This window comes from Dromiciops gliroides, chromosome 2 (genome assembly GCF_019393635.1).
Source record: "Dromiciops gliroides isolate mDroGli1 chromosome 2, mDroGli1.pri, whole genome shotgun sequence".
Lineage (NCBI taxonomy): Eukaryota > Metazoa > Chordata > Mammalia > Microbiotheria > Microbiotheriidae > Dromiciops > Dromiciops gliroides.
The window spans coordinates 471,061,896-471,074,492 of NC_057862.1; the positions used below are offsets into that span (position 1 = coordinate 471,061,896).

Genomic DNA, 12,597 nt, shown 5'->3' on the forward strand with positions numbered 1-12,597 from the left:
CTTGAAGGATGATGATGATGATGATGATGTTCGGTCATTTCAGTTGTGTTTGACATTTTGTGACCCCATTTGAGGCTTTCTTGGTAAAGGTACTAGAGTAGTTTGCCATTACCCACTCCAGCTCATTTTACAAACAAGAAAATTGAGGCAGAGTTCAATGACTTGACCAGGATCACACAGCTAGTAACTGTCTGAGGCCAGATTTGAACTCAGTTTTTTCTGACTCTAGGCCCAGCACTCTCCACATAACCACCTAGCTGTCCCAAAGCTAGCAATTCTAAGAGACGTGAGGAAGGAGTGTTGGAGATGCAGCTTGTACAAAAGCAGGGAGACAGAGACTGGAACATAGAATTTGGGAAATAGTCTATGTGGCTAGAACATAGAATTCACAAAGGGAGTACTATGAAATATGGGTGAGAAAGTAGCTTAGAGCCATGTTGTTGGAGGGCTTTAAATGTCAGGCTGAAGAGTTTGTATTTAATCCTAGAGGCAACAGGAAATCACTGAATTTTTTGAGCTGGGAAACATGATCAAAACTGTCTTGAGAATATGAATTTGGCATCTTTTTTGATAGATTGCTTGTGAGATGAGGCACTGGAAGCAAGGAAACCAGTCAAGAAGCTATTGAAATAGTCCATGGGAGAGTCAGTAAGGGCCCTGAACTAGATGAAAAACATGTGGAAGTAGAATTAAGATCTGACAACTGATTGACTATTATATAGGGAGAGGAAAAGAGGCAAGAATTAAGGATAATTCCAAGGATATGAGCCTGGACTACTAGAAGAATAAAAATGCTGAAGGGGCTATAGGAAGACATGTACTTTAGTTTACAGTTGGTGGAGTTGTGAACTGGTCCATTCATTCTGGAAAGCAATTTGGAACCATGCCCCCCCAAACTATTAAACTATTCATATCTTTTGACCCCAAGATACCACTGCTAGGTCTATTCTCCAAAGTGAGGAAAAAAGGAACAGGGCACATGTGAGCAAAAATACTTATAACAGCTCTTTTGGTGGTAGCAAAGAATTGGAAACTGAGGGGAATGCCTAGCAATTGGAGAATGATTGAATAAGTTATGGAATATGAATGTGATAGAATACTGTTATGCTATAAGAAATAATGAAGGAGATGGTTTCAGGAAAACCTGGGAAGACTTGTATGAACTGATGCAAAGTAGAGTGGGCAGAACCAGAACAATTTATATAATAACAGTAATACTATGAGGATAATCAATTTTTAAAGACTTAGGAACTCTGATTAACACAATGACCAACCACAACTCCAAAGAACCCATGATGAAGTATGCTATCCACTTCCAAACAGAGAATTCATAGACTCGGAGTGTGGGATGAAGCATATTTTCTTTTCTTTGTGTTGTTGGGTTTTTTTTGACATGACTAATGCAAGATTTTGTTTTGCATGACTATACATATTACTAATGGATTTTGTTTTTCTTGCTTTCTGGAGGGAAAGGAGAGAATTCAGAGCTAAAAATAAAACTGAATAGCAGTCATCTGCATAGACATAATTGAATCCATGAGAAATTATGAGATAATCAAGGGAGAGCGTGGAGAGAGAGAATAAAAGAGGGCTTATGAAAGAGCATCGGGGGATGTGAGGAACACCCACAGTTAATGGATAGGCAGTAGATGATACTCCAGCTAGGGTAACTGGGGATTTGTCAGACAGGTAGTAAGAGAACCAAGTGACCAACAGAAGAAAGTACATCCAGTATGCCTGGAAGTCAAGTAGAATGAAGATTGAGAGAAAGGCTAGTGGATTTAACAATTAAAAGACTTGGTAACCTTGAAGAGGTCAGCTCTGCTTGAGGGATGTAATCAGAAGCCAGAACACAAGGAGTTGAGAACAGTCCAGTTTGGCTGGAGCTCAGAGTAAAGGAGATGCCAGATTGTGGAGGGCTTTGAATGCCAGGCATTTAAGGAGTTTGGGGGTTTATCAGTAGGGGACAGAGAGTCCTTGAAAGTTTTTAAATAATGAGTGATATTATCATATCAGGGCATAACAATTAATCCTGAAGTGTAAAGAATGGATTAGAGGTGGAAAGGAGCTTGGTGAGAAGTTGTTCTGGGCTGACTCAGCTGGTCTGGTGGCTCAGCTTTGAGATTGGAATGAAATGAGACACTCACTTATAGGCCACATAATGTTTGATTAAAAGGGCTAATTTAACTGCATAGAAAAGATGTTCAGTGAGGATACAATATTGGTTCAGATGGACCACAGGTATCCTGGTCTCTATAAGGATATAGATGTGACAAGGAGGATGTGTTGACTCCTACCCCAACAAGGAATTAGTTCATAAAACACTGAGAAGCCTTGCAGTTGACCAGGAAGCTACATCAATGGTTTGAGCCTTAATCTGTAAGATCAATTAAGTCTCAACAAGAGTTTCATTGCCTTTTTTAAAAAGAAGGAAAAAAAAAAACTAGCTCCAGATGCATAGGGGGAGATATGTTGCTCATACCACAGAAACTATTTCAGTGATCCACACAGGAGGAAATGAGGACCTGGGCTGAGGTGGTAGCAGTGGGAATGGAAAGGAATAGATAGATATGTACAATTTCTCAAAGAGAATTGATAGGATTAAGGAACTTTTTTTTTTGGTGAGGCAATTGGGGACTGGATTTGAATTCAGGTCCTCCTGAATCCAGAGCCTATGCTCTATCCACTGTACCACCTAGCTGCCCCAGGAACTTTTTAAATATAGGATAAGGAAAGCAGAAGACACTAAAGTTTTTACCTAAATTGACTAAGGAAAGATCCAGGTATTTTGCTAGGCAACTGGGAATGTGGATCAGGAGTTTAGAAGAGAACTTTGTCAGGGCTAGAGATACAGATCCATCTACACTGAGATGATGGTGAAAAGGTAGGCCTGGAGATCTCCAAAGGGAAGAGTCCCAAGATTGAAGGAAGACAAGAACGAACCTGGAGGGAAGCCTACATGAAGAGGGAAGGTGGCATTTGGGCCCCTTTACTTTGTGTGTCTCCATAGCAGTTTAAAAAAAGTTCTTGGCAATTTTTGTGATGAAAAAGAAAATGCATCTTTTACCGCTCCCTGGACTCATCTTGTAGATGCCTTATGTCCAAAAGCCTCCAGGCTAGCAGTCATGGTTACTGGCTTGTCATCAACTTATGGGCAAGAAGTTGGAGTTGTAACCCATGGTAAGCTCAGTATAGGTCAATTTTGTGACATAGAAGCCAATCAGACTGCCCTTCCTTCTGGAAGCATAAGTAGTCCTTTCAGCTGAAATACTTCCCCAGAGTTTTAAAGCACAGGCAGAACTATACAGATATGAAACTCCTCCCTGGAATTTCTTCTGTTTAAGGAGCTGCTCTGTCTCTCTCAAGGTCATGAACAAGGCACTCCAAAGTTCACGTTGTTTTGTCCCTGCATGTCTTTATATTTGGCTCTAAATCCTCTTCCAAAGATCAACAAATTGTCTAACTGGTAAACTGAACATAGCACAGTGCCTGGCATATAGTAGATGTTTAAGAAATATTGATTGACTAAAAGTAGTGAAATATTCTAAATGTTAAATTCAGCAATTTTCTATTGACTAAGCTGGTAATATTTCAATACAGCACTTTTTTTTTTTTGATACAGCACTTTTTAAACCTTCAAGTGCTATAGAGATGTGAAGAATTGTTACTAATCTCTCTGCCTTTGCACTGATTCTGTCCACTTGTCCTTTGTATTCCCAATGTTTCAACAAGTTTGTAGTACATAGTAAGTGCTTAACAAATGCTGCCATCAAGGGCAGCTAGGTGGCGCAGTGGATAAAGCACCGGCCCTGGATTCAGAAGGACCCGAGTTCAAATTTGGCCTTAGACACTTGATATCTTTTTTTTTTTAAGTGAGGCAATTGGGGTTAAGTGACTTGCCCAGGGTCACACAGCTAGTAAGTGTTAAGTATCTGAGGCTGGATTTAAACTCAGGTACTCCTGACTCCAGCGCCGGTGCTCTATCCACTGCGCCACCTAGCTGCCCCTGACACTTGATACTTACTAGCTGTGTGACCCTGGGCAAGTCACTTAACCCTCATTGTACCAAATAAAAAATAAATGCCACCATCTCCATGAAGCAGTTTCTGACTCCCCCATCCCCACCCCTCAACTGCTAGTGCCTTCTCACCCCAAATAACCTTTTATCTATTTTGTATATACCTATGTATGTACATGCTTGTTTCCCCCTATAGAATGTAAGCTCCTTCAAGGGAGGGGAGCGCCTTGAGTCTATGCATCCGTTGTGCCAAGAGTAGTGCACCTGACATAGGTGCTTAATAAATGCTTGATGCTAATTAACGTTAGGTTTAGTTTTAGTACCTCCTCTGCAATTGTTCCAAACTGGCACTAGGTGGCAGTGGTGCTATAATTTATGAGGCCTTACAGGACAAACTATAACTTTGAATTTTGTACTCCACATTCTTATAATCAAATTCTCCAATGGATGTGTGATCTCATCAGATGTGGACATTCCCTCCAGTGATGCAAACTACACACTATCCTGTGCTTGCCTCCCCTGTGCAATTCTCATCTGTCTTCCAATAAATTCACAAGGGAGTTAACCAATGTTCTGGATGGCTTCCATGTTCTATTTCAACACTGTGAGGATATACCACTGGGCACCTGGCTGTCCATTGGTTATCCTTGACTCAAAGATGTGAAAATTATTATTAGGACAACTGAAATGAATTAAGTATTAAATGTTAAATTCTATCATTCTAATTACCTGCTTTCCCATAAAAAGACTTTCTATATAGCCTTAACATGTAATGGAAAGAGCACTGGTCTTAAAGTTAGTTACTTAGACCTGTCTTCTTCCACTTACTAGATGCATGACTTTGGGAAAGTCACTTAACCTTTCTGAGCCTCAGTTTTTCTCATCTGTAAAATGGGATTAATAATATCTACACTCAGGCAGCTAGGTGGCACAGTGGGTAAAGCACTGGCCCTGGATTCAGGAGGACATAAATTCAAATCTGGCCTCAGGCACTTGATACATAGTAGCTGTGTGACCCTGGGCAAGTCACTTAACCCTCATTGCCCCAGAAAAAAATTAAATTAAATTAAAATAAATAATAATATTTATACCACCTACTTAATGGGGTTATAAGGAAAAAACCTTAATTATAAAACACAATAAAATGTGAGCTACTTGCTATTCTTTCAACTACCACCATTAAGAGCAGTCTATACTCATCCTTATTAAGATTAATCCTGTAGATTAAGTTTAACAGATAAATGTAAAATTCTAAATTTAGGCTCAAAACTCAATTATTTGGCCACTGGAATGTCCTTGGGCAAGTCATTTCTTCTCAAGTCTATTGATCTCAGTTTCCTCATGCAGGAAGAGGAAGAGGTGTAGAATAGTAATAAGGAACGGTGGTCTAAGAGTCAGGAACACCTGGCTTTGAATCCTTCTACAGATATTTGACTAGCTGTATGACCCCTGGGCAAGTCATTTAGCCTCTCTAGCCTCAGTTTCCTCATCTGTAAAGTAATAATAATAATAATAACTTCCACCTCACAATATTGTTGTGAGGATCAAGTGAGATAATGCATGTCAAGCACTTTGTAAACCTTAAAATATAAATATTTGGGGCAGCTAGGTGGCGCAGTGGATAGAACACCGGCCCTGGAGTCAGGAGTACCTGAGTTCAAATCCGGCCTCAGACACTTAACACTTACTAGCTGTGTGACCCTGGGCAAGTCACTTAACCCCAATTGCCTCACTAAAAAATAAAATAAAATAAAATAAATATTTGTTACTATTATTCTTATTTGATGGGGTTGGACTAAATAACTTCTAAGGTCTCTTCCATTTCTAAATCTGTGATCTCATGATCCTAATGACAATAACTCAATTTGTATTGCACCTTAAGGTTTACAAAGCATTATCAGCCCATGAGGTAGATAGTACGATCGTTATCATCATTTTACAGATGAGGACACTGAGGGAGGCTCAAGAAGCCCAAGGTTACATAGTTAAGTTACAAAGGATCAGAAAAAGGGTTCAAACCCAAGTCTCCAGTGTTCTTTCCACTACACCACACTCTCCATTACAGGATAGGGGATACCTGGTTTGTCATCAACTTATGGGCAAGAAGTTGGAGTTGTAACCCATGGTAAGCTCAGTATAGGCCAATTTTGTGACATAGATGCTAAATTTTTAAAATACCGTTATTAATGCAGTCTCATATTGGATTAATGGAAATACAGTTTTCAGGTCAAGGAGAGTAATAGCCTCCTACTTTAATAGTCTCCTGCTAAAGTGTGTTTTATGCTGATCAGACCATATCTAGATTATTGTATTCTGTTCTAAGCACCATTTTTAAATTATTTTATTGATTTTTTTGCATCCCTTTCATTTCCAAATATATCCTTCCCACAGAACCATCCCTTATAACAAAGAATAAAAAAGAGGAAAAGAAATAGTTCAGCAAAACTAACACATCAGTTGTCTGACATATATCCCATAATCTTCCACCTCTACAATGAAAGAAAGGAGTTTAAGCATTAATCTTTAATAGTTTTTTATAATAATAATACCTAGCATTAAATAGAACTTTTGGGGGGGCAGGGCAATGAGGGTTAAGTGACTTGCCCAGGGTCACACAGCTAGTAAGTGTCAAATGTCTGAGGCCACATTTGAACTCAGGTCCTCCTGAATCCAGGGCCAGTGCTTTTTCCACTGCACCACCTAGCTACCCCCAGAACTTTACAAATATTATCTTATTTGATCCTCATAATAGCCCTGGAAGATAGGTGCTATTATTTTCATTTTACAGTTAAAGGGAAAGGAAGACAGAGGTTAAGTGTCTTGTCCAGGGTCATATGGATAGTCAATGTCTGAAGATGGATTTGAACTCGTACTATGCTCTCTCTTCCACACCACCTAGGTACCTATGTCCAAAAGAATGTGATCAAGATGGTAAAGGGTCAGGAAATCATAAAAATATGTAGAATGTTTGAGGCATTTTAAGATGTTGAATCTAGAAAGAAAAGGCCTAAATTGGATGGCTGCCTTCCAGTATTTAAAGGACTGTCATCTGGAATAGGCACTAGACTTAGCATGTGCCATATTGAAGACCAGTGGGTGAAAATAACAGGGAGATAAATGTCAGTTCAATATAAGGAAGAGCTTTCTAACAAACAGAGCCATCCATCATTGGAGAGGGCTAGGCTTCAAACTGGTAAGCCTCTGCTTTCATTGGAAGCATTCAATCAGAGACTGACGAGTTATCAGTTAGAAATATGTAGGAAAGACTCTTGCATCAAATAGGAGGTAGACCTCTTTAGGCCCCTTCCAATTGTAATATTCTGTGAATTTTGAAATTAGAATTTCATGACTCCTTTTGAAATAATTAAAACTGACCTAGAACTGAGAAGTACCTTTCTAGATAGAGGTTTCAAGGCTCTGCTTAGGTCAGGAGCAGTGCTGGAGCAAATGTAGACCCATTTCATGCCTGGCTACTCTCTCACTGTCTGTTCCCCTTCAAAGTCATTCAATCAAAGGCAAAATCCCCTTTTGTGCAAGGAAAGTGACTGCTTTCCAAGACAGGTTCCAAATAGAAGCAGATGACCTCCTAGTTATTTCTGAGAGTCCCTTTCTGGCCTAGCAGTGATATGCCAGCCAAAAAAAAGAATTCTTTTATTTTAGAAATGTTCCAACTTTGTGTTCCAACTAAAATAATCTTTTCAGAACCTCTCCCTCTCATTTTTGATTGAGATGAAAGGAGAATATGCTATGGTAGGATGCTATCCATGCAAACCAGGAAAAGATAGAGAAGAATGAAAAGAACAAAAGAAAAATGTTGGCAACTCGCCCCTTCCTGAGCTAACATGCCCAGAAGGGCAGGGGCAGATCATAGCATCCTAGAATCATACATTTAGGGCTAAGAGGGGCTTCAGGGGCTTTTGAGTCCAATTCTCTCATTTTACAGATGAAGAAACTGAGGCTGAGAAAAGTAAAGTGATTTAGCGAGCAAGTGTGAGGCAGTATTCAAGTCCAGTTCTTCCTGATTCCAAGTTGAGCGCCTCATCCCCTGCTCCACCTTTCTGCCTCAGTTAAGAAAAATCTTTCCCTGGGTCTTAACAGCACAGGAATGCAAAGGCCCTCTTGGTTTCTATAGATGCAGGTATTTCTGAGGCCATACCCCATTAATTGTTAGCCAGCCCCATGACAGTCCATAGAGCCAAGCCCTTTTTGGGGGAGGTGGGGCAACGAGGGTTAAGTGACTTGCCCAGGGTCACATAGCTAGTACGTGCCAAGTATCTGAGGTCACATTTGAACTCAGGTTCTCCTGAATCCAGGGCTGATGCTTTGTCCACTGTACCACCTAGCTGCCCCAAGCCAAGTCTTCTTTTTTTTTTTTTTAATTTATGGTTTCTTTTTTTTTTAATTAATAAAGTATTTTTTTTCCATTACATGTAAAGATAGTTCTCATCTTTTGTTTATACAAGCTTTACAATTTCAGATTTTTCTCCCTCCCCTCCCTTCCCCCTTCCCTAGACAGCAGGTAATCTGATATAGGTTATATATATATATACACACACACACACACACATATATATACACATATACACATAATAACATTAATCCTATTTCTGCATTAGTCATGTTATAAGAGAAAAAATCAGAGCACTGATGAAAAACCTCAAAATAGAAAAAAACAACAGCACCAAAACCAAAAGAAATAGTATGGTTCATTCAGCATCTATACTCCGCAGTTCTTTTTTTTTTTTTCCTGGATTTGGAAATCGTCTTCCATCATGAGTTCCCTGGAACTCTTCTGTACCATTGCATTGGTGAGAAGAATATAGTCTATCACAGTAGATCAACACTCAATGTTGATGATACTGTGTACAATGTTCTTCTGGTTCTGCTCATCTCACTCATCATCAGCTCATGCAAGACCCTCCAGGTTTCTCTGAACTCTTCCTGCTCATCATTTCTTACAGCACAATAGTATTCCATTGTATTCATATACCAAAACTTGTCCAGCCATTCCCCAATTGATGGGCACCCCCTCAACTTCCAATTCCTTGCCACCATGTAAAGAGCAGCTATAAATATTTTTGTACATGTGGGTCCCTCTCCCCTTTCCATGGTCTCTTTGGGAAAAAGACCCAAAAGTGGTATTGCTGGGTCAAAGGGTATACACAGCTTTATTGCCCTTTGGGCATAATTCCAAATTGCTCTCCAGAATGGTCGGATCAGTTCACAGCTCCACCAACAATGTATTAGTGTTCCAATTTTCCCACAGCTTCTCCAACATTTATTATTTTCCTTTTTTGTCATTTTAGCCAATCTGATAGGTGTCAGGTGGTACCTCAGAGTTGTTTTAATTTGCATCTCTCTAATCATTAGAGATTTAGAGCATTTTTTCATATGGGAATAGATAGCTTTGGTTTCTTCATCAGAAAACTGCCTGTTCATATCCTTTGACCATTTCTCAATTGGGGAATGACTTCAAGCCAAGTCTTCTAAAGGACTTCAAGGGACCCCCAAGGAGGGTACAAGTGGGAGATTATGATGTATTGGGAAAATCCTGCATTGAAAGTCAAGGCATGTGGTAGGTTCTTAAATCTTATTGAATATAACTTTGGGTATATCACTTAACATTTCTGGGCCTCATTTTTATTTGTAAAATCAGGGGCTGGACTTTATAAAGGAGCTTAAAGGCTTCTTCCGCCTCTTAGAGTCTAAGAGTCCAGGAGTGATTATTATGACTTAGTTTTCTCCATGACACATTTATTAGGATCTTGAAATAGCAAGCATTTTTCTTTCTGTTCCAACACCTACCCCTTCTCACTGTTAGAACACTGGCATCTTCTCATTAGAAATAAAAACTTAGGGGCAGCTAGGTGGCGCAGTGGATAGAGCACTGGCCCTGGAGTCAGGAGTACCTGAGTTCAAATCCGGTCTCAGACACTTAACACTTACTAGCTGTGTGACCTTGGGCAAGTCACTTAACCCCAATTGCCTCACTAAAAAACAAACTAACTAACTAAAGAAATAAAAACTTAGGGGCCAGCTAGGTGGTACAGTGGATAAAGCACTGGCCCTGGATTCAGGAGTGCCCAAGTTAAAATCTGGCCTCAGACACTTGGCACTTACTAGCTGTGTGACCCTGGGCCAGTCACTTAACCCTCATTGCCCCACCTCCCCAAAAAGAATTAAGAACTTGGGGATACCCTGCTAGGATATGAATTGAGGGTCCAAAGCTTCAACAGATAACTCAGTGATTCTGAAGACATATATCACTTTCATTCATTTACCCAAAGTCTACCTGCTTATCTTGATTTTCCTCTTAGCTTCTTGATACCAGGGAATTTTTGTGAGCCTTGCATGTAAACTTATATTCACACTATGTTATTTATTTTCAGTTGATCTTTCACCAAATTATGCTTATAAGAAATTAGGGCAGGGGCAGCTAGGTGGCACAGTGGATAGAGCACCGGCCCTGGAGTCAGGAGTACCTGAGTTCAAATCCGGCCTCAGACCCTTAACACTTACCAGCTGTGTGACCCTGGGCAAGTCACTTAACCCCAATTGCCTCACTAAAAAAAAAAAAATTTAATTTAAATTAAAAAAAAAGAAATTAGGGCAAATATTGCTTTCTAGAATGTTAGAGCTATAAAGCACCTCAGAGACATTAGATCTAAACAATTCATTTCATAGATGAAGATGCTAAAGCCAAGAAAGATTAAGTGATAAGGCCAAGGTCACATAATTATAGCAGCAAAGCCAATCTGTCAATCACTCAATCAAATAACCTTTATTATGCTTGTGCCAAACACTCTGAGGCACTCAGGTACAATGGTTAAAAAAGAAAGAAAGAAAAGAAATAACCCCAGCTCTCAAAGAACTTACATCCTATGAGGAGACATTACGTCCATATGTAAGTATGTGTAGAACAAATACAAAATGAACACAAACTAGTGTGGGTACTGCCATGGGAGGATGAGGACAGGCTTTGGGTAAGAGGTGTTACTTGAGTTTTATCTTGAAGGAAGTCAAGAGTCCCATGAAGCCTTGGTGAGGAGGTAGTGCATTGAAAGTGGGAAGGAGGTGAGAAGGCAGAGCGGGGTCTAGGGGGAGGAGGTGGCCAGACCTATGGGGATGGAAGTAGAGTGTTATGTATGAGGAACAAAGAGATGGCCAATTTGGCTGGACCATACAGTTTTAGAAGCAGAAGCAGAATAATGTATAAGGCCAGAAAGCTAGGCTTTGGTCAGATTGTGAAGAATACAGGTCTCTTGCCTCCAAATTCCAGTCCAGATTCCCAAATGCTTTATTTTACTTATATTTATTTTTCATTCCATTTTCTTCTTATTCTCAATCCTTTCTGGTGATGTCAAATATCTTTTAAAACTTGAACTTTTCTCCTCTAGGCATCCCTTCCTTACATGTTTTACTTCAGTCTCTAAGAAACATAAAATTCTATTTTTCAACTTTAGATTTGTGTTAATTGAGTCTATTTTTTAAAAATAAATAAATGAAAGCAAAATAATTGAGCCTATTTTTAAAATAGACTATTCAGTTAGAATACTACTTTTTACATCAAATTGAAATGAAATTTAAAATCATTAAAAACACAGGCATGGCCAATAAAATATTGTAGGCAAATTTTTGGCTTCAACAAAGAGGATTTTTATATCTATATACAGTAATATTTCCATTGTACCACACTGCCTTCCTGCAAAAACAAACAAACAAAAAATAAAACCTCTTGCTGAACAGGAAGCAGCTCACATAGATCAGATGGCTCTCGGCTCTGCTAAGAAGAATAAGTGACCTCCACTTTGTTATTGTGTAATGAGGACACGACTAAAGCTCTATTCGTTTCTCTTCTTTCTTCCCACAGGCTGCACTAGTAGGAGGAACAACCATGATCATAGGCCATGTTCTACCTGACAAAGAAACATCCCTCCTGGACGCCTATGAGAAGTGCAGGAACCTGGCTGACCCCAAAGTGTGCTGTGACTACTCACTCCATATGGGAATCACCTGGTGGTCCCCAAAGGTAACACAGTCTCTCTAGCTGCATGGTGGCTGTCTTCCAGTGAATATCACCGTCAGCATTTTAGCCTGTGGTTCTCCTGGGCATTCAATATCTCTTTATACCTGATCTTACAAGCCAACTATACAAAAACAAAAGAAAAATTAGCTCCAAGAAGTGGTGATAGGGGAAGGAGATGGGGAAGGGGAAATGGGCCTTTTCCTAAAGGTTGGTAGAGATTTGGTTTCCCAGCATGGTGCCTACAACCCTGGCATCTTGTTGATATTACCCATCACAGAAGGTCTAAGCCCTTGTGATTACATTCAGAAGCAATTCCAATTCATTCTCTCTAACTTTTATTTCTACATGATTTTTTTTTTACATTGTAGAGTTTACTGAATATTACATAGTTCTTGGGTATCTCACATTAGGTAATGTTGCTATATGGTATGCTGAACTCAAAGACACCTCCCAGAGATCTGGGCTTCCACAGGAATTTATAACCTGGTGTAGTAAGCACTGAGTTCAGGACACAGAGCTAAGGTGCCTAACCTTGGCTCAGAAATTGATCTCC

General features: G+C 39.7%; 1 protein-coding gene across 2 annotated transcripts in view; it reads left to right on the top strand.

Moving 5' to 3' along the window:
* Positions 1–12,597, top strand: part of DPYSL5 (dihydropyrimidinase like 5) — a 149,141-nt gene that overhangs the window by 98,198 nt on the left and 38,346 nt on the right. For both annotated transcript variants that reach the window (XM_043986523.1, XM_043986522.1), the window contains exon 3: positions 11,889–12,047. In XM_043986523.1, coding sequence (XP_043842458.1) covers positions 11,889–12,047 — 159 coding nt within the window. The remainder of the gene's footprint in view (positions 1–11,888; positions 12,048–12,597) is intronic.